General features: G+C 44.3%; 1 protein-coding gene across 7 annotated transcripts in view; it reads right to left on the bottom strand.

Annotated features, from left to right (window-relative positions):
* Positions 1–19,753, bottom strand: part of caska (calcium/calmodulin-dependent serine protein kinase a) — a 130,414-nt gene extending 110,661 nt beyond the window's left edge. For 4 of the 7 annotated variants that reach the window (XM_040147606.1, XM_040147611.1, XM_040147609.1 and 1 more), the window contains exon 1: positions 18,750–19,676. In XM_040147606.1, the coding sequence (XP_040003540.1) occupies positions 18,750–18,808 (59 nt within the window). In that variant the 5' untranslated portion in view covers positions 18,809–19,676. Of the gene's footprint in view, positions 1–18,749 lie in introns of all 7 variants that reach the window. The other 3 variants (XM_040147605.1, XM_040147608.1, XM_040147607.1) reach the window with 2 other exon arrangements.
* Between the last annotated feature and the right edge of the window lie 821 nt (positions 19,754–20,574).

The raw sequence follows: 20,574 nt of genomic DNA, 5'->3' as shown, positions 1-20,574 counted from the left end.
TCACAGGACGACCCCCCCCCACACACACACACACACACACACACACACACACACAGTTACAAACTAAGAGATCACATACGCCTTGCATAAACCGGGTGACACCGACTCACACACTGGATTACACACACACACACGCACGCACACACATGCAGACAACCACAAGCACTTTCTGTCTTCTCTTTAGTTACGTAGCCACAGAGTGAAGGAGAGCGGTCTGTGGTGTCAACACTTGGTCGGAGGGACATGGAAAGACAGGGCAGTTGTTTGGTTGTGCATTTCTCACACAGCCGATCAACCGTTTGAAGAACACAAGGGAAACGTTAGGTCCAACATTCAAGTCTTTTTCCCAGGACAGTAGTAAACAAATTAGCCTCTGTTCTACCTGTTCTTTCTCACTTCCACGCTAAGTCAAAACCACATCTATTCCTCCGCGCTTTGGCCTTCTGCCCCCAGCAGAGTGGGATTTATACTCCTTCTGAACTGCAGAACCCCCCTCAACACCTTTCCAACGTTGGATTGTGGGGGGGGTCGACAATCCAACATTCACACCCACTTCACACCCTGATTGGTCAACTGTGCAGAGGTGAGAAGAAGCCAAGGACTGAATACTTTCTAGGTCTCTTTTGTCATGTGGCACACAACCGTTACCCCCACTTTTACTGCGTCTCCCCCCTCTTTATCATGGCCGGCTTTTCTCTCTCTCTGCACTCTCACTGCAGCCGTTCCAGTTGAATATGTGCACATTTGATATCTGACATGGTTAGACGGTACATCTTTAGAACCAGCGTAAACTGGCTCTAAGCCAGTCATTTCTAAACCCATAACCAGCGCTTTACAAAAAATGCTATCAAGAGGGGACGAATCTGAAAATGCCACTTTTTAGTAAAAACAAGGACAATTGAGCTTTTGAGAAACAACTGAATGAGCGAGTAAGTACTAGTAAATTCTGAGCTTAGGTACAGTTGAAGGGATTGTTCAATTATTCAGTTGGTTATTCAGTTGGTCCGATGGCATGCCATTCTTCTGTCAAGCCTCCTTTTGGAAACAGTTTGGGGACCACTAGGTTAGTTGACTGACAGAAAATTAATCTGCAACAACTCTGATGATCAATAAACCGATGAAGTCACTTGTCAAGCAAAAATGCCAAACATTTAAACGTGAGGGTTTGCTGCTTTTCTCTGTTTTATACCATTATAAATGGAATCTGCTTTGATTTTAATGTTGGCTGGGCTCTGGGAAACTGTGCTGCCCCGGGTCTGGCTAAACAAAGTATAGATGGTGATAGAGTGCAGGAGGTGACAGAATGAAGGTTTGATGGATTGAAAGTAAAATGAATCAACAACTATTATGATAATGGATTAATCATTTAGATAATTTAAGAAAATATGCCAAAAATGTATTGGTTCCATTTTCTTAAAATTGAGAATGTGCTGCTTATCCTTGTCTGACATTATAGTAAATGAATATTTCTGTATTTTGGGCTGCTGGTAAGACATTTACTAGTATTAACAACATCACCTTGCGCTCTAGGAAACTGTGTTTCTGTTGTTTTATAGATCAAACAATTCATCGAGAAAATAATTTGCAGATTAATTGATAATGAAAATAATGGTTAGTTGCAGCCCTACAGCTGATTATCAGCAGACTAGCCAGGCTCCACTCGCTACAAGAGGAACATAATTAGTGTTTTCAGATTTAGCCAACGTGAAGTGGACATAGCTTTGTAATGTTAATGAGAGTTAATGAACTTGCTTTTCACTCCATTAACTAACTGAGTCTAGCTGGCACACAAGTGTGGCAGCTACTACTGATCCAAATCGCACATATTATCCTGCTATATCAGACACTGAGCTCTGTTAAGGCTTTCGTCCTCCTTAGTGATCAGCCACAAAAGCAACAGACTATAGATAAACGCTGAGCAACGCGCTAAGTTCTAGACTAGTTCATTTCACATTCACAAGTACAGTACACAGCGTGTACATACTGTGACAGTGTAAGTACAATGCTCCACCTGTTGACCTGCAGAAGAACCTGTGCTTGCAGAGGTTACACAGGTGTCATAATAACATCTTCAATGCAGTAGTGAGAGAGAGACGGTGACAGATAGGTGTCACACGAATAAGAATTTCTGCCAGGAAAACTCCCTGATTGGATACGACAGCTAATCGGACCAGTGCGTGGAACTGGGGCCTCACTGAGGCAAACCAGTACAACGAGAGGCAGAACTACTTTGGTTGCATATTTTCCGTATTTACCCTCTAGGTCGCTAGTGCTGGAATGCTAGGCTAACTGTAGCTTACGTACCCTGCACGCAACTTTATCTCCAGGTTCCACAACTTTGCCGTCTACTGAACAGAATCTGAAGCATTTCCAAACGGGGCGTTTTAGATTGACCAGAGTATAGATCGCTCTCTCTGCGGCCGAGCTGGGTGGTCAACTCTGCCTTCATTACCACACGGTTGTTGTTGAATTATTAGCTCGTTTCAGCTCGACCTACTTTTCATTTTCACTCAGTGAAAGCAACATTGTGTGACTCTTGTCAGTCACGCGAGAACTAGCGAAGCAGACAGCCGCGGTAGTGCTGGGGTTTTTTTCACTATCGAATATTAATTTTCACAATCGAATAATTTTTTTTAAACAATACAATTATATAATCAAATTTAGAATATTTGTTGACAGCCCTAATGTGTAAGTCTAAACGCATTTCTCAACAGTATTTAATGTCCATAATTACACAGAGCCTTGAAGGTCACAGTCGAGCCTTGAAGGTCACAGTCGAGCGTGGACATTAGTTTTGGACCCGACACATCAACAGATTTATCCAGAAATGACAATATAGCTGGATACTATTTAGATACGGTTACTAGTGTGGGCTCATCATGTGTAATCACTATTGCACAGTGGGCATGGCTGGGGAAAAAGCCTAAGCCCCAGATATCTGACTACACAAAAACACACTTCTTTCTCCTGAGGCGCTTTGGAAAACACACACACATGGCAGCATGGTATGGCTGGGAGCTGAACGAAATGTCGTGTGGGCAATCGTATGGGGTTTGTGTGAGTATGGTGTGCGTTGTGTGTTTACCAAACAATGGAGTTGTAAAGGAAGAGAGTGTTCAAATAAGCTGTGCTTCTCTCAGTTCAAAAACCAGTCACTGCAGGTTTACTTGACCCTAACTGAGAGCAGAGCTTTACTTGATTGCTGTACAGAATAATCCAACACATAGTGGGGTGTGTGTGTGTGTCTGTGTGTGTGTAAGTGTGTGCGTGTGTGTGTGTGTCATTTACGCAACTGTACGAGGAGATGGGAACTTGCCTTGGTCAGTTGCTCTGGCAGAGGTGAGCTAAGAGCTTTCCATAAAAGCCCTGGGAAAACTGCTGAGCGATGCCGTTATCGCTGGGTGTGTGTGATTTTGTATGTGTGTTTATACAGTATACTGTATGTACACAGTTAATACCAGTGTGTAAAAGCTCGAGAACACCACTGACTGCAGCACATTTCAGCTCTCCTTTCTCCTCACTAAACCTCATATTTATAGTACATCTATGGCTGAGTGATAATCCAACATACGTTTTTATTGTTGCTCCATATCCTTGTGTCAATCTGCCAAAGCATGGGATCTTAAAAACCTGAGAATATATTTTTTTGGCTGGACCAGCCCCAGTCCAGCACTACATCCCGTGACTGAGTGAGAGATAGAGTTGAGTTCTTGATGAAGTTACACAACTGGTCGGCTGACCTAGTGGTAGAGTTCCCCATTAGCCGATGCTCTTCAAAAAAGAATTGGCGCCAACAGTTTTCTATTACATCGAAAGGCTGCGTATACAGGCAGTGTTGCCAATTTAGCTCCTTTGTCGCTAGATTTACTGACTTTTCAGATCCATGTAGGGACTTTTCTTCACAAAAGCGCCTAGCGACAAATCTAGAAACTTTATTGGACAAACCTCAGCTACTTTCTGTAGAAGAGAGTCGCCGGTTTTGTCCCACGAGCGCAAGCTTCGGAGGTTTCCCTCCACAGGCGCACCTCTCCGTGGCTCTGATTCAATGGAACAGACGTGAATGAGCTGCTAACTTTCTCTCTGAGTAGTCATTTTACGAGTAAATATAGCCAAAATCATAGCACAGCTGTTGTTTTTTTTACTTATTTGTCTGGTGATTCTGTCACACGACGTCACAATTTTAAAATCGGGATTTTTAGCAGCAGAGCAGCAGCTTGGAAACGGCTTGGAAGCGACAGCTGGTATATTCGTCTTAATGGGCCGCGTTTCGGTCACTGTTTCGTACTTGTTCCGTTGTCTGACAACTGAAGCAGAAAAACATTCGAATGAGAACAGCTTTATTGGAAATTCGGCTGTAATGAAATACTGCGTATGTGAGCGCAGAGAGTAGGAGCGAAGCAGACGGATAAAGGGCTGAAACCAGCTGACACCAGGCAGTACGCAGATACGACGCAATGACGTCATGATTATGATTAGAAGCGAGTTTTTTGTTGCAGTAACACAAACAACTATCTGACTCAACGGGTTGGGCATAAATTTAACTTTAAATTTCTAAAACACAGAAAGATCAGTTCCACCCCCATCACCATTTATACCCATTTATTACATTTGAGAGTTTCTATAATTTCATAATCCTAATATTTCCACTATTTTAGTCTCTGTGTTCCAGATGATAAAGAGGACGGCTAAGACAGCTCTTACGGGGTATATTCCCACACACCCTGACAAGTGATCCAAAGGCGAAAATCAGTCGTAACACTTCCGCCATCCTCAACCACGGTCGCCCGGCGCACAAGCTTGTGAGATCATGCCCTACGAGCGGCCCCCCTCCACCTCCACCTCCTCCTCCCTCCATCAATGACTCATCGTTTCAGAGCACACCTGAGCTCAACTCATCCTCTCATCACTCCTGCTCATCCAGCCCCAGCAGCGAAACACCTAGGTCTGTCCACAGATCGGGAGAGAAGAGGGTAAATATTTGAGGGGGTGAGTGTGTGTGTGTGTGTGTGTTAATACAGTCAGCCAGTCTCACGTTCTATCATATCTCGAGCAGACTATTCGCTACAGGAGTACAAACACTACCATCCCAGACAAAATGACCAAACAAGCAGTGATTTAACACTATTAGCTCTTCACAGACTGCGCACCAGTCTGGGAGACGGTGAAATGACCATGAGAGCTGGGTTGTTTTTCTCATGACACTGAGTCATGCTGCTGCTCGTGTCTTTAGCTGACAGATTTAGACGTGGGATATTTTCAAGCATATTTCCTCACCACACCCACACACACACACACACACACACACACACAGCACTGACACAGAACATATGCAGCTGAAGGACGTCAGCTCCCCATTGTGCTCCAGATGGCAGGGCAGAGAAGGCCAACAAGTGACAGTGGCGATGCTTCTTTATTCATTCTCAATCCTGTTGCTACTGCTGCAGAGACTTCATGTAACTCTTACACAAGAACAAACATTCCATTTACACTTGCTTAAAAGCGGTGAGTAATGACGGCTCCATTTACGCTACTGACAGATTGAAAAACAGAACAAATGTGAGCAGAGAGATTGTGCAAGGGCATGAGTGGGAGTGACACAAAAGAGTCTGCGAGGGTGTGTGCGCGTATATGTGGGTCCACGACGTGTGGTGAGAGGAGAATGCCATTTTCTGATGATCCACTTACTATTGTAGCCATCTTGAATGTTGCACCACAAAGTGTTTGAAGAGCTGACTCATACCAACAAATACTCAACCTAAAGGTTTAGGTTGAGTATTTGATACCTGAGATTTGACCTAAGTTCCAGAGCCGTGCTAGATTGCATAGGTTGATGCCAATATTGGACAGTTTAAAAATCTGGTAATATATTGGCTGCTATTGACTCCTTTTTTTACATAGACACATAACCTAAACAGACATGGTTGAGAAGCACCCCTACATTTAGTTCGGCCAGAACATTAAAACTGGTAAGTGGCTTTAACGTTGCAGCTGACTGGTGTATCTGCAATGGGCTGATATTCAAGTTTTTTTGGCCCGATTCCAATGCAAGTCCTTTACTATCTGGTATCTGTCAATAGTAGGTACGCTCTGACACTTTAATGTACCTGCACGTTGATTAAATCTTTGTCTAACACACTGAAATAACAGCTGTAGTCTTGTAAATTCCACCCACCTTATTCCTCACAAGGTACAGGGTCCTGATAATGTATAATATATATAATATAAAGTATAATGTTGATTAGTTTAAATTATGGACATGATATGAATGAAAGTGTAACTCTTTTTCTTTTTAAATCAGTATAGCATCAGATTGCGCCTGCTAAAAATGAAAGGGTGCTAGTTGATGGTTTGGTACATTTCTCTTTGCTAATAAGAGAGGAGAGGTAAAAGCTTCGTTATCAGAGTTTATTTACAGGGTTTTACTTTTCCAACCTGTGTGTAAGAACAGAGTCGATCAACCCTAATTTTCCCCGGCATATGAAGCGAAGTGCTCGTACTGTATGGCCCAGCTGTCATTAAAGAGAGCAGCGCTGCAACACGCTGCATCCCCAGATGATTTATCAGCCCTGCCAAATTATCGCTCTAACTCTGAATAATATATTTTTTCATACCTAAAAATAAAAAATAGAAATATTTTTTTCTAAAACACATTTAACTAAATACACCAAACTTCTGAAATGCCCGCGTTTAATATAAAACCGATGTACAAGAACTTTGCCAAAATGAAAAGACAGCTCAATAAGCAATATTATTATTTAAACCATAAAAATATCAAACCTAATCAAAAAACAAGTAAATAAGACTACGAATCTGACCGGGCAGTTGACTTTATGGTTTTTGACTCTTTGTGCTAGAGGCACTTCTTGGTCTGTACAAAAAAGTACCGTTCAACCCTCAGCCCCACTAAACCTGTTGCATTTGAAGCTACAAATATTTCTCTACTGTTACCAGCCTTTAAGCCTTTTTTTTTAAATTCCAATTTCACTGTCACGCCACATTTAGTGAGTTGGAAGATTTACTGAAATAATAACGTACAATATTAGTATCTAATCTACATCACCCTTATTGTGGTCATAAAATACAATGGCATTTAGGGTGAGAGTTGAGCGAGCGCAAAGAGACTGAGCAGGGAGTGGAAGAGATAAAGAGGGAACTGAGGTGGAAATTGAGCATTGTACTACGTGATTCTGGCAGCTTGAAGTCAGACATGGTTTTTCCACCAAGCTCACCACAGCGAGTCTCTCTATGTGCCTCTGTCCCAGAGTCCCAGTTGCACTTACAATGGAGCTGGGACACAGAGCATGTGTCACCCATCTGTCAGACAATATGTCAACACAGCCATAATACTCTTGCTAAATGTGGCTGCAGCCCATTAAGGCTCTCCACGCGGATGCTCCTCGAATTATTCACTGCTGCCTCACCCAGTCTCTACACTGCCTTACTTTGCCTGCATCTCTTTTATTTCCGTTTATTACCTGCGCCAAGGAGTTTATGTTTTCACCTTTGTGTGTGTGTGTGTGTGTGTGTGTTTGTCCGTTTGCTTGTCAGTAGGATTAAGCAAAAAGAACTGAACCAATTTGCACCGAACTCGGTGGAGGGATAGGGCATGGGCCAGGGAAGAACGCATTAAATTTTGGGGCAGATCCAGATCATTTACTATGAATTAGAATTTTTTCTCTGAGGTCTGGTGTATGTTGTTTGACCCTGGCCTTGGCACATCTCTGCGCTCATTCTAGTTTCTCTTGTATCTTTTCCTGTCACTTTCCTTAACATTTTCTTTGCGTGGTGCTATATCCAGAAGCAGACCGCTAAACATCTTCCTGTCTTGAAATGTGACGGGAACAAATACACGTGCATCATTAAATCGACTGGACTGAAGGTTGAGAGATCCTGTCCTTATACCTGCCGTGCATGCACCGGCCCACCCACAAAAACCTGCATCTGGACAACACACTGCATCTCCTCTGCAGCCACTATAAATGATTTAAACCCAGTTGCAAGCTACAGCGCAGCCTCAGACTTGTAATGTACACCGGAATAGGTGCAGGTTGATGTTCAAGCCTGTCAACATGTATGCGTGCCTGTCCTCTGAGCGTATTAAACTTGCTGTATATCGACATCATTTTGCACATGCTATCCTGACGTGAATCAACATGAGATGATCCCAATTCAAGCTCAAGGACAGAACGACAGGCATTTACTGGGTATCCGGCTCTCACAATCTGATGCCCGAATGGTACAATGTGTGTGTCTGTGCGAGTTGTTGTGTATATATGAGCGTGTGAGTCTGTGCATTTCTCTCAAATCTACTTACCCAACATCACGTCCTTCTGATCAATATGAGCCATTGTTTGGGAGGCAGACTGGGTAGGCTGTGATCAGTGTTTATCACCGCTACAGGACACAACCCCGTCCTCTCTCGGAAGAGCCCATTATTGGCATTCAGAAAAAAAAACACGTTAAGCACATAAACAATAATGAGACTGGTGAGAGACTCTCGTTTTCACAAGGGGCCACCATCACAATACATTAGACTCATTTGAATACACACGCAGCCAGGGAGCATAGGTACATGTGGACATGCTGCACTACAACAGGAACACAGCTCCTTAGCATTGGAGATTAAGGAATCTTGGTATTTTGCCAACCTGGAACCGGATCCAAAATGGACCCAGCTATCAGGTCCCAAACCTAATAAGCACTGTAGCTACTGAGATCAAAATTGGATAATGCTGCACTGAAAGAAAACCGTTCAAATCAGCTTCACGCGACAGAGACTTTCAAATGAGAGCAGGGGACGAAATAATTAAATAATGATACATTTTTACATATTTAAACCTTAATATTTACCAACCAGACTGAGAAATCTTTAAGTCAGCAAAGACCTTGATCACACACTCAACACACATTCCTGAATAGGAAAGCAAGGTAGTAGAGAGTTTGTTGCCCTCCACCTTAACAGGCAATAAGTTTTAATGGGCTAGTACCTTGTTAGAGCCTGGAAGTTTTTATAGGTTAGTAAATAACTAACTGCCAGACTAAGAGACTACAGAATCTGAGGGCTAACAGTACTCAACAGTTAGTCCCTTGATATTATAGAGCCCCAGTCCACGGGCTTTACTGCATTAATTTAGTATATGTTTATGTTTTTTCTCCTACATAATACGTCCCTACAGTGCACATTTAGCCTAAGGACATCTGTAATGTGAAGTGCTGCACTATGATGCCTTTATTTATAATCCAGCAATCAGTCATTTATCAACGGCCCGTATGCAAAGTAATCTATAGTAACTGCGATAATTGACAGGCCAGGATCTATGAATCCATATTGCCGAATGCAACAACACCATTTGAGTGGTGAGACATACCGTAATTTAAAAAAAAAAAAAGAGCTCCCCAGTCCCTTCTAAAGCCAAGAAGATCTAAGAACAAGTAAGACCTGACATGCAGCACTCTAGCACATAATAGCGTATGTTGTAGCTCCAGCTGACTTGCCAGACGTGTATCGTAAAAATAAAATTTCTTCTTAATTGACCTGCCCCGTTAATTAGAGGTCAATTAAATAAAAGTGTGTGTTGCACACACTAATCGATGAGAATGTGGAGGGTGAAAGGCCGCAAGAGACAGAAAGCACATAAGGATTAATCTTCATGTATCTTTTACTGCCATAAATAAAGAGAAATCTATGTGCGCTGGGATGGAGCTCCGTAGAAATGGCTTTTAAAAAATTAGTTGAGTAGAGTGAGAGAAATATTATTTATTATTACAGCAGTATACCTCCAGGCCTTCATGTCCGCTGCCATTAACAACGGGCCTGCCTCTATGAGATAGCAGCCGTGAGGCAGGAGACAGTTCCACTTCTATTCATCTTGCAGAACTCATTGTGCATTTTACAATAACTAATTTTCAACAATTTTCTACTAGGCCTGGTGAGCCTCAAGGATCCATCCTTGATCCATTTCTTTTTCTCTGCCTACTTAAGTTACAACTTAGATAGGGTTCAATTTTAATGCTTTAGTGCTGCTTTAGTGCTGTTGGTGGGTGAGGATTTACAGAAACCTTTACCTTAAGTCATGATGCGTGTTGCCGTGGCTCGAGTTGTCACCCTTGCCAAAAGGAAGCCCTAAGAATCACATTTTTCCTTTGCTCTCTGTTCCAGTAATAATGCACTTTAAATGAACCGTAACTTGACCTGAATTATGCATCAGGCCTTTAGATGCAAGCTGACACGGGGTTATGTTAAACACAGTATATGCAACACACAGCAATGAAGGTTCAGTGCAGTGAAGAGATGAAGTGAAAGATGAAATCACTGCAAAGCCTCTCAACATCTGCAAACCATCTTTAGCACAGGGGGGTTCTTACTTTAAGCTCATAACTCTAACCTCTCTCTTCTTTTCTTTTTTTTTATCTCCTCCCTCCAACTGAACAAACAGGACTGAATGTCATTGGCAACAGACATGCTCAACATTAAGCCCAATCATTTCTCTAATACAAGCAAGTTTACCTCTCATTTGGTTGCTGCATGCAGACAGAGAACAAGTTTTTGAGAACAGCCCCGGACAGTAAGTGCTGATGCTCTGTGTGGGTTGACAGCATGAACAACGTCGTCAACAACTGTGCTGCTATAAAACTCCCAAATGCAATTTTTAAGGGTTTGAAAGGGAAATGTCTTTTCCCAGTGTGTTACATGGTGGGTGTTGTTTTTTCCAAGAGGCCCCAGCTGTAACCCAGGTGACAGTGTGTGCTTTGGCATGCGGCATGGAAATCGGGGCCACAGTTGAACGTTGGAAGGGTAAAAAAAAAAAACGAGAAAGAAGGAGAGGGTTAAAAAATAGCACTAAATGTCGGTGGTTGCAATAGCAACTTCTGGCAACTTAATCCCAGACTCTGACAAACGAAAAACCACCAAATCGCTGAAAAAAGCCAGTAACTTTGGTCTGCAGGGATATCCTATTTATCCAGAAAAGCCTAGGCAAATAAATAGCATATAAACTCCTGTGTTCCTGCAAGTGTTGAATGTCTGCTGCAGTTGACTTCACAGAAATCTTCACCTCTCTAAATGTGTTTCTGAACTGTTAAAACTAATTATACACACATGACATCTCTGTGGGAGAGTGTTCAGACACACGAGGTTAGCAGAGAAATAATTCATTAATAATGCATTATTGAAGGTACTGTATCATCTTGTTAGCTAACAGAAACCTGCTGTGACCAGACTGATCTTGACTCAGATCCTGACACATCCTCACACATACAGAGCATGTGTGAGCACTGCCTGCCATGCTTCAGTGCACTCTACTCCAGCAAGGGCTGTTTCCAGCTCAGGGCAGGTATGGGGGACAAAAGAGCTGCTCCTGCTCCTCTCACTTTTCCTGTCCAAACCATTCCTCTAGCGACGGAAACATTTTATAGTTTTAGCAAAAATTACAAGATTCACTACTTTTAACTTCTTACATGACATAACTCACAGGTTTTCCCTGAGTTATGTCATAAATGTATACAAATGTATTGTCAAACAAATGTATTAAATACCTACAACACTACACAGATAAATAACATACAAACACTCACTACAGTTAAAACCCTCTACCATTCTTGGATATAATCCTCTATGATGATAAACTCAGACAGTCTCTTTCCTGTAAAATTTATCAAGGATCTCTCAAGCTTTTCCAGCCAAGCAAAATTAAGCAAGTGTAGACGGTAAGTTCAGTTTCCCGACGAAGACCATTTCCAGACAGTGCACGTCTTCACAAAGAGTGCTGTCACTTGTTATGAGCTCCACCGGCCCAGATGTGGAAGAAACTGCTGAGAATCTTCACGATGAATCCCAGCCATACCAGAGGGACGAGCCGGTAGTGAAGTTCTCCGCGAAGAGGCTCAGTGGGTCAGTGTCCTGGAAGAAGCTGCTGTTGCATTCTGTAGATAACTGTTTAGCCAACCTCACAAAAGTGAAACAGACTGCATCATCTGGACAAAATGACTCATTAGTCCACTAATAAAAAGGTCAGGTGTCAGATAAGCTTTTTCTTTCCTCTGTGTGAACAGGAAGTGGATATGAAGGCAGCAATAAGAGGTAGCCGGATAAAAGCTCGGTTTACGCTGCTCTCAATGGATATCTGTGCGACTGTGTGTTCGGTGGAGAGGATGCAGAAAGCTACACACAGCTTGAGGCCATATAACCACTACACATTGATTCAAAGGAGGACATCTCACATTGTTCAGCTATAGCTTCCGTCTTGACACCGGCCAAAGTGCCACTATGGCTTGGTCAGCCACTCAAGCTAGAACACATGATATCGAGCATCTTGATAATAAACAGTAAGTTACAGTCTAGGGTTTGGCAATGTGGATAAACTATTGTACAACAGTAATTTTATACTACAACAGCTTTATATATCTTGACATAGTACATTCTGTAGAAATTCAATTGTTGAACGATTTAGAGACAAAATTACCAGATGGTAATTGTTGGGCAATATATAGCTTGCATCAGTAGGGTACGTTGCTCGACAATGCAAAAACAGCCAATCACATCCCAGAAACTATGCTACTGCATATTTAATAGGGCAGCAACTGACAATCATTTTTATAATCTGTTAATGTACTGATTATTTTCTCAATTAATCAATTAGTCGTTTGTCATTAAAAAATGCCAGAAAGTCAGTAGTCGGTTAAACTAATTATTCACATTTTATCAATGTACAACGCCAGTTAATTGTTGCATCTAAGATGTTACGCAGTCGCCCGCCACTGGCTGGGGCTGCAGCCCCGGCAGACGGCAGCCCCCATCTTCCCAAGCTAGTGCCCGGATGTTGTAAACAAGCAAGGTGGAAAGTGGGACATCTCCTAAAACCAGCTCGGGTTGGCAGTATTTTGATCCAGAAAAATGAAAATAAAGTTTCTCCCATCGGGACAAATCCCCGGCCAGTGGACCATCGGGAGCGTCAGGAGCACCCGGAGCTGTGTGTGTCCCGTCTCTCTCTAGACTATCAACTATGAAGTAAATGGAAAATGCCAAAAAAAAAAAAAATTATTATCTTTAAAAAGATGTCCATCATAAATTCCCAGAGCCCAAGGGGATGTCCAAAACCCAAAGGAGTTCAGTTGACTATAGAAGACTAAAGAAACCAGATAATATACCTAATTAAGATGCTGGCACCAGAGAACTTTATCATTTATTTTTTTTAAATCCCAAACTCAAAATGATTATCACAATAGTTGCAGATTAATATTCTGTTAATGACAATCAATTGTTGCAGATCTAATTTCTAACCGATCAAATGGCGCCTTGAAAAAAATGCAGCAGCGTCGGTGGACTTCGTTAAACAAGCCACATGCTATCGTTTTGCAGAATCCAAATCCAGACAGACACAGGGAAGAGAAAAATTCCACTCCAGACAAAATTTCAATGAACAATCTGACATTTCAAAAGCCCCAACAACCATAAACATAAACATACGGAGAATGCTTCAGCAGGTAGCTATTGTGTGACTTAAACAGAGCTTGTTCTTGTGAGAATCTCATCAAGACTCAACAAGCCAGATGTAGCTTTTTATTTTTTATTCTATTTTTTTAAAAACTTATCGCTGCACACAGGGAGCTGCTGGGCTCTGCCAGGGTCCGCTGTGCGTGTTTTCTCCAGCTTGATGAGGATGGATAAATATTTTAGTGGTTGAGTGTGAGATCTCTCTGCTACATCATCTATGTGTAATTGTGCGTGCCGGAACCAGCCTTTCAGCAGATTTTCTCCTCCAAATCCCAACAGAGAGGCTAAGATCATATAACACAAGCTGCTTGCACGCACACACACACACACACACACACACACACACACAGACATGCACAGTAGAGGCGAAGGCCCTGGAGAGAACACCACGTGTGTATTCCCTTGAGGCCGAGGACCCCATTCAGTCACAACCACTACCACACTGTTGACGCATTATGACATCAAAAACTTGCGTTTCTTAATTGGATGCTTTTCAGTAACAACTGCAGACTCCCAGTTAAAACTGATTTAGTAGGATGGAGTAAAAGAGTGCCTGTTAGGGAAGGAACGTCCTCGGCCTCTAGCCTGGCCCATGTCTGCCAAGCTGACATTTTTACAGCCACTGAAAAGGGACAACGCAGCACAGAAAATACCACCACTTGGCAGGTGCAGTTATTCAAACTGACCCCAGTCTGATATTTTTTTCTAGTAAACGCAGTAAACACGACTGCCATTAAGTTCAGTGCCGGGCAGGCTGCCTTTTAAAACACGCGTAGGTCTTACAATATAAACAAAGCGGTGTTTAACCCACTGACCCACAGTCCATGGGTCCGGTGGTGCCATGGTCTGGGAAGGTTCTGGGCGGGGGATACTTCTCGCCAATTCATCGATGGGCGGCCACGCTGGCCACAACTTATACTCAGCATTAGCTAGCAGAAGCTCGCCTCGCTTAACGAACAGACCCCCAGAGCCAACTCTGAGAGACATAGCTCCTGTAGTGGAGCTGCGTGTCCTGATACAGGTCAGCGTTTCACACGTTTTATTGAGGACGAATGTGTGCAAACGCCTACTCACATACATAAACACACAAAAACCTTAACGGAGCCTTTAAAATACATAATTAATGAAAGTGGCGGGTTGCACATTGGCAAAAGATAACACTCTGCTCTACCTGAGGGAAAGGAGAAGGATGAGGGAGACACACACACTTACAAACCTTCCTCGTTATTACCATAATGTCTTCCACACAAGGCTGAAAAAGGCAGCCGTGGCACAGTGAACTAGTAGGTACTTCCCTCCCTGTGGATTACAGGGTGATGTCAGTTCACTCCAGGAGGTGAATGGGAGACATGCACAGGAGATGGAGCTAGGGCCTCGGGGTTATATTGCCTGTCACCTCTTGGAAAGGGACACGCTAGACCACACAAATGCAAGAGCTGACAAATGCACCACATACACACACATCCTTGGGCCGAGAGTTAACAACAACATTCAGGCTTCGTAGAGGACGCCCGAAGGCGTGAGGTGTGCAAATGGAGGATAATTTATTTTATTCACAGTGGAGCAGATCAGCTCTACAGCGATGTACGTTATAGGACACTATCCATTGTTAAATCCACAGTGAGTCCAAATTTTCAGGACAGGGAGGCCAGTGATGCATTCAGCTGGGTAACATTAACTCCCGTTTTTGGCTCCAGTAACAGAGGCGATGACGCTACGTGGACACAGATGCTATGGTTCGCTGCATAACCTCTCAATGGCCCGTGACCGTAGCATCACCACTGTTAACCTTGTGTAGACTGCATTGTGATGTTACTACCACGACAACATAATTTAACCTAAATCTGAGAAACTGAGCAGTTTTGGTCTGATGCACTGAAATTATAATTTTCCGCTGTCACCAAGTATTAACTGCAGAGCAGTTTAAAGCTGCAAGGATTATGACAAAAGACAAACAACATCTTACTTGTAGTTCATTTCTGTTTGCACAGTGCTGCGTTACGTCCCCTACTGTGAGAAACACAGGCCCATGCGCACAACTTTTTTAAGGATGAATAGAAAAGAGCATGGCCCCAAGGCACAGGACGTCTCTTATTGAGAGTCGAACAAATGGGACTGCTTTCTTCTACTGTGCCCCTGACCTCTCTTACTCCCTCACTCGTCCCATCGCCAATGCAACCTCTCTTTCTCTCTCATCCTCCATCCCTCGTAATTCTTGGTCCTAACCTCTTTTTACTTTCTCCCACCCTCCACCCCATCCTCTTGTTTTTGTGCCTCAGGACACAGCAGCACAACGGGCGGGATTAAGGCTGTCAATAAATATTTAAATTCGATTATATAGTTGAATTGTTTAAAAAAAAAAACAAAAAAAACAGACATTCGATGGTTAAAAGATTAATATTCGATCGTAGGAGGAAAAAAAAAGGCAGCACTACCGCAGCTGTCTGCCTCACTAGTTCTCGCATGGGCCTGCGCCGCTGCGCTGAATGCACTGCATGACGGACAGGAGTCACACAATGTCACTTTCGTGGATTGAAAATGAAAAGTAGGTCGAGCTGAAACGAGCTAATAATTCAACAACAACCGTGTGGTAATGAAGGCAGAGTTGACCACCCAGCTCGGCCGCAGAGAGAGCGATCTATGCTCTGGTCAATCTAAAAAGCCCCGTTTGGAAATGCTTCAGATTCTGGTCAGTAGACGGCAAAGTTGTGGAACCTGGAGATAAAGTTGCGTGCAGGGTACGTAAGCTACAGTTAGCCTAGCATTCCAGCACTAGCGACCTAGAGGGTAAATACGGAAAGTATGCTATCAATCTAGACAGCAACAAGACAGATGTACACAACACAGTCACGCGCATGTGGGTGACAGAGAGGTTTCTAGCTGAAGTCAGTTCTCTAAAAATACAGGTAAAGGTTTAAATCCTGTTCATTCAAAAGTCAAATGATGCACGTGCGTAAATATGCACACAACTATACGGTGAATCCTGTTTTCCATGGGGAACGACACCAACATAAATCCGGCTAAATCCAACGAACACACACAGAGCAGTGATCACAACACTGCTTTCCAAGTACAGCTCAGGATGACCTATATATAGGCCTGTATTTGCAACTCCACGGGTCTAACCCTGCAGAACACACACACACAAACACTCCCGCCTATACAGGATCCAGGGTGCTGGGCTTTTAAAGTTATGCCTTTTCTGACTGCGGTGTTGTCATTTGGTTGAGTTTCCCTCTGGTTCCCTTTAGGATCAAAAACCACAATTGGTACTTCGGTGGAGTCTTAAAAGATGGTGTGGCTAGATAAAAAGGCCACTCTCTTCTTCTGGAAACTGTAAATCACAGACATTCTGTTGAATACAATGAGTAAGGCTCTGATTCAGGAAACTCAGAGCAAGTGTGTTTGTGTGTGGCTGACTCCATGCATTTGGCCTCAGTATTCCTCCTGGCTCCCCAGAACCTTGGCCGAACACTTATTCAAAATGGGGATTTTTTTTTCGTTGTAAGCGAGGGCAGAAGACAGATAGAGCGGGAGGATTCCTTTGGGTCCGTGCCTGCATCCGTCGGAGTGAGAGACAAAGAAACCGCTTGTGACTGTGCAGGATGAAAAGAGCGCACACACTGTTTTCAGGCTTGCCTAAACATGCACGACGCAGCGCAGGTGTTATCGCCCTGTCAAACAGTCAACCACCTCTGTGACAATGCAGAAGTCCCATAACCAGTCAGCCTGCTATGACTGACTGACTACGTCTGTCAGGCCTGCCGAGCTCCCGATTCACACGGAGCTCCCGTTCGTACACCCCGATGAGGCGCTTTCGTCAAGACCCGGCAGTTCGGATGACACAGTTATCCGTGCGTCGGTCAAAGCAGAAACACTTTCCCGCAAATCAGATTTTCTCCACTCGTTCAGCTGCCTCGGCTGGATATCAAAACACAGCGACCGTCTCCCTCGACATTTCCCGCTTCTCTCCTCATGTTCCCCAGTCCCTCTGTGTGTCAGAATCAGTTTGGAAAGTCCCAGGTGCCGTGCAGGCACTACAGCTATTTAGCAGAACAGGGAGGAATGCAAAAAAATAAAGGCTGACTGGAAAGGCTGGGTCATCAGACGAAAAACACTGGCACTGGAGCCATATGGACGGATCCTGCTGCCAATTTCTGTAACTGCTCGTGGTTAATAGTCATCACAGCAGCAGCCCGAGACTGTCACAACACTCTACTTGGTTGCAATGGATTGTAATTATATGGTTAAATGTTAATGATATACCGAGCTTTGTTACCGCCCCTGACGTCCAGAGCGGGATCACGAAAGAAAGGTAACTTTAGCCTTTCACCTGTCACATTGTGCAAAAAAACCCCAAAACTATTATTCTGAAGGGATTTACAGTGGTTTTACGGCTCCTAAGTACATTCTATGTTTGTTTATATTGCAGCTCTAATATTCCTATAGAGTGCAATGCATCCTTGATATTTTTCTATATCATATTTGCATTAAGCCTCTTAAAATTTTCCACAGGGTTAATGTAAGGTCTCATTCCACAGAGGATGGCCATGGTCGGACGGGGCCTGGTTGAGGTGTTGGGACTTCTCCATGCAACAACCATCCCCGAAACGTGCACTGCGTTCCTCTCACCCTCGCAGTGGAGGCTGTCCCGAGTGGCCTGGGTGAAGCCTTGGCAGTCACTAACGACGGCCAGATGTGCGGCGCGCATGACTCATGGCGGCCCGCGCCCTGCCCTTTAATCCCCGCACCGGGTTGCCAGCCGCCACCGGGTCAGGGCGCGCGGTATCGTGGCGAGGTGCCGTGTGTCCGGTCGATACCCACGGCCCGCGGAGGAGGATGCGAACACCGCCGCGGTGAAAGGAAGGGTCTCCTCCGCGGGTTGGGATTGAAGCAATGAAACCGGGGGATGCAACAACGTCCACGGCGTTTAAAAGGGCGATATCGCCCCTTCATCTAACCGCTGTGGGACACGCCAGCGTCCATCTGAAATAACATGGTGCTAGCATGGGTTGGAGACGGCACACATAAGATTAAGGTCACCCGGGGACCACCTTTAGTTCCTACACAAACATTACCACGCTTTTTTTGTGGGCGTGCGTTTGAGCGTGTGCGTGCCATACCTTCGGGATATTATGGGGGAGCTAATCGGGAAGCCCCCGGTGACCGACGTTAGCTTCAAAACAAACAAACAAACAAACAAGCAAAACAAACAGTGAAATAAATCAGATAAAAATTTAAAAAATTCAGCACTTACTTGCCAATGACCTCGCAGAGCTCGTACACATCTTCAAAGAGGATGTCGTCGTCCGCCATAGTCCGACCCCGGCTGGGGGGGGGGGGGGGATTATCCCCAAAATATGCGTCCCGAACCCGCTCCTGAGCTCCTGAGAGACGGTGGCGACGAAGGCCACGAGCGGCTCGGCCGTTCGGCGGAGATACCGGACAGCACGCCAGCCGTGTCCTCGGCTGCGGGGCAGTCGGTAAAGAGTTCCAAAGAGAGGTTTCTAAATCCGAGTTCTTGCCTCCCTTCGTCGACCCCCCCGCCCCCCACCCCCCCAAAAAAATTAAAAAAAAATAAAGAAAAACAAAAACAAAAAAAAACGCTGCGTCGCTGTGAGTGAATCGGCACAGGCAGAGAGCTCAGTAATCCAGTTCGGGAGTCCACCGGTTCGGCCCCGCCTTTCCCAAAGCTTCCCGGTATCGCACTCCCGTCTCAAAAAGCAAACCCTACAAACATTATGGCAAACTACTCCGCCGGTGCGTCTGACTCTGCCGCTAACGGCTCCGGCTGTTACACTGGCCGAGGGGGGACCAAATGCCCGAACAGACCCGGCTGGAGAGTGTCCATCGGGCTCGGGTTACGGCACCGATCCAGGTGGGCTACGCGGACCGTCGCGTCCAGAAACGGCCACGGGTTACACTTTTCGGGGATGCACACACAGTCCTCCTGGTCGTGTGACTGACAAGTGTCCGGCGTGGACTTCAGGTGGCCCCGCTCTCCGTCTCCTTCCGCTCGGCTCGGCGACACTTTCCAGCCGTCGGTCGGTGTTTTCTTCCTCCCACTGACGCCCGTCTGCCCGGACGTTTTTTCTCCACGGAGCTTCCAGAAAACCAAGCTCCTCCCACGCGAAGGGGGTTATGAATCTGGGACGCTGTCCTCCATTTCGGCGCCAAGCCGCTACCCAGGGTTCCCCTTTAAGGCCTATAGGCTTTGAGCCAACATGGCGGCGCGGCGGCGCCACAGAAGGCTTTTCAAAAACCGCAGTTTCTTCGGTACTTTTTTTAATGGGTACAAATGAAGTGGAGTTCCTAGTCTCGGGCGAGGATTAGCGTGAATGGAGACTGTTCACAAATGTTAGAAACTACCGTGTTTAAATCAGGAAGTTTTCTCTCTTTTCAGCGTCCGTGCCTCTGAACACACCTCGTTAGCCTGGCTTTTGCTTTGAATGTTTTATGAGCATCATTTATTTCTGTCTAATCGTTTATCTTATTCTATTCATGGATTGAAATGTTCTTTTCCCTCTCATCGATTTTATTTGTCACTGCCTTTTATCTCTTTTGTCTACTTATTTTTGTTATTATTAATTTACTAATTATATTTTTATTCACTTATCATCAACTTGTCCGTCATCAGCAAAGCACTAAATTGCACTAACCTGTATGAAAGGTGGAATAGAAATAAAGTTTGGTTGACTCATCTATGGATTGATTGACATAATTTCTTCAGATTTTTACGGTGAACATTTTTACTAAAGCACTGGGCCATAGGGCTGGAACAATTAATCGATCGGTCGATCGGCGGAAACTTAATTGGCAGCCGGTTCCAGCTCCTCCAGTCTGGGTTTCGGGCTGTTGGTTGGACAAAAAAAGACATTTGAAGAAGTCACCTTGGGCTCTGGGAATCTCTGATGGGCCTTTTTTTTTTTTTTGTTATTTTCTGCCACTTCATAGGCCAAACAACTATTTCATTAATCAAGAAAATAATCATTAGTTACAACCTTAGACAGAATTTTGGAAATACCGTGGTTCATATTCCCCCCGTGCAACTCCACATGCCCTAAGAAATTTTCAACGACACA

The sequence above is a fragment of the Xiphias gladius genome, chromosome 16 (assembly GCF_016859285.1).
Source record: "Xiphias gladius isolate SHS-SW01 ecotype Sanya breed wild chromosome 16, ASM1685928v1, whole genome shotgun sequence".
NCBI classification, from domain to species: domain Eukaryota; kingdom Metazoa; phylum Chordata; class Actinopteri; order Istiophoriformes; family Xiphiidae; genus Xiphias; species Xiphias gladius.
Note: the sequence above shows the minus strand (reverse complement) of the source record. Positions and strands in the feature narration are given on the sequence as shown.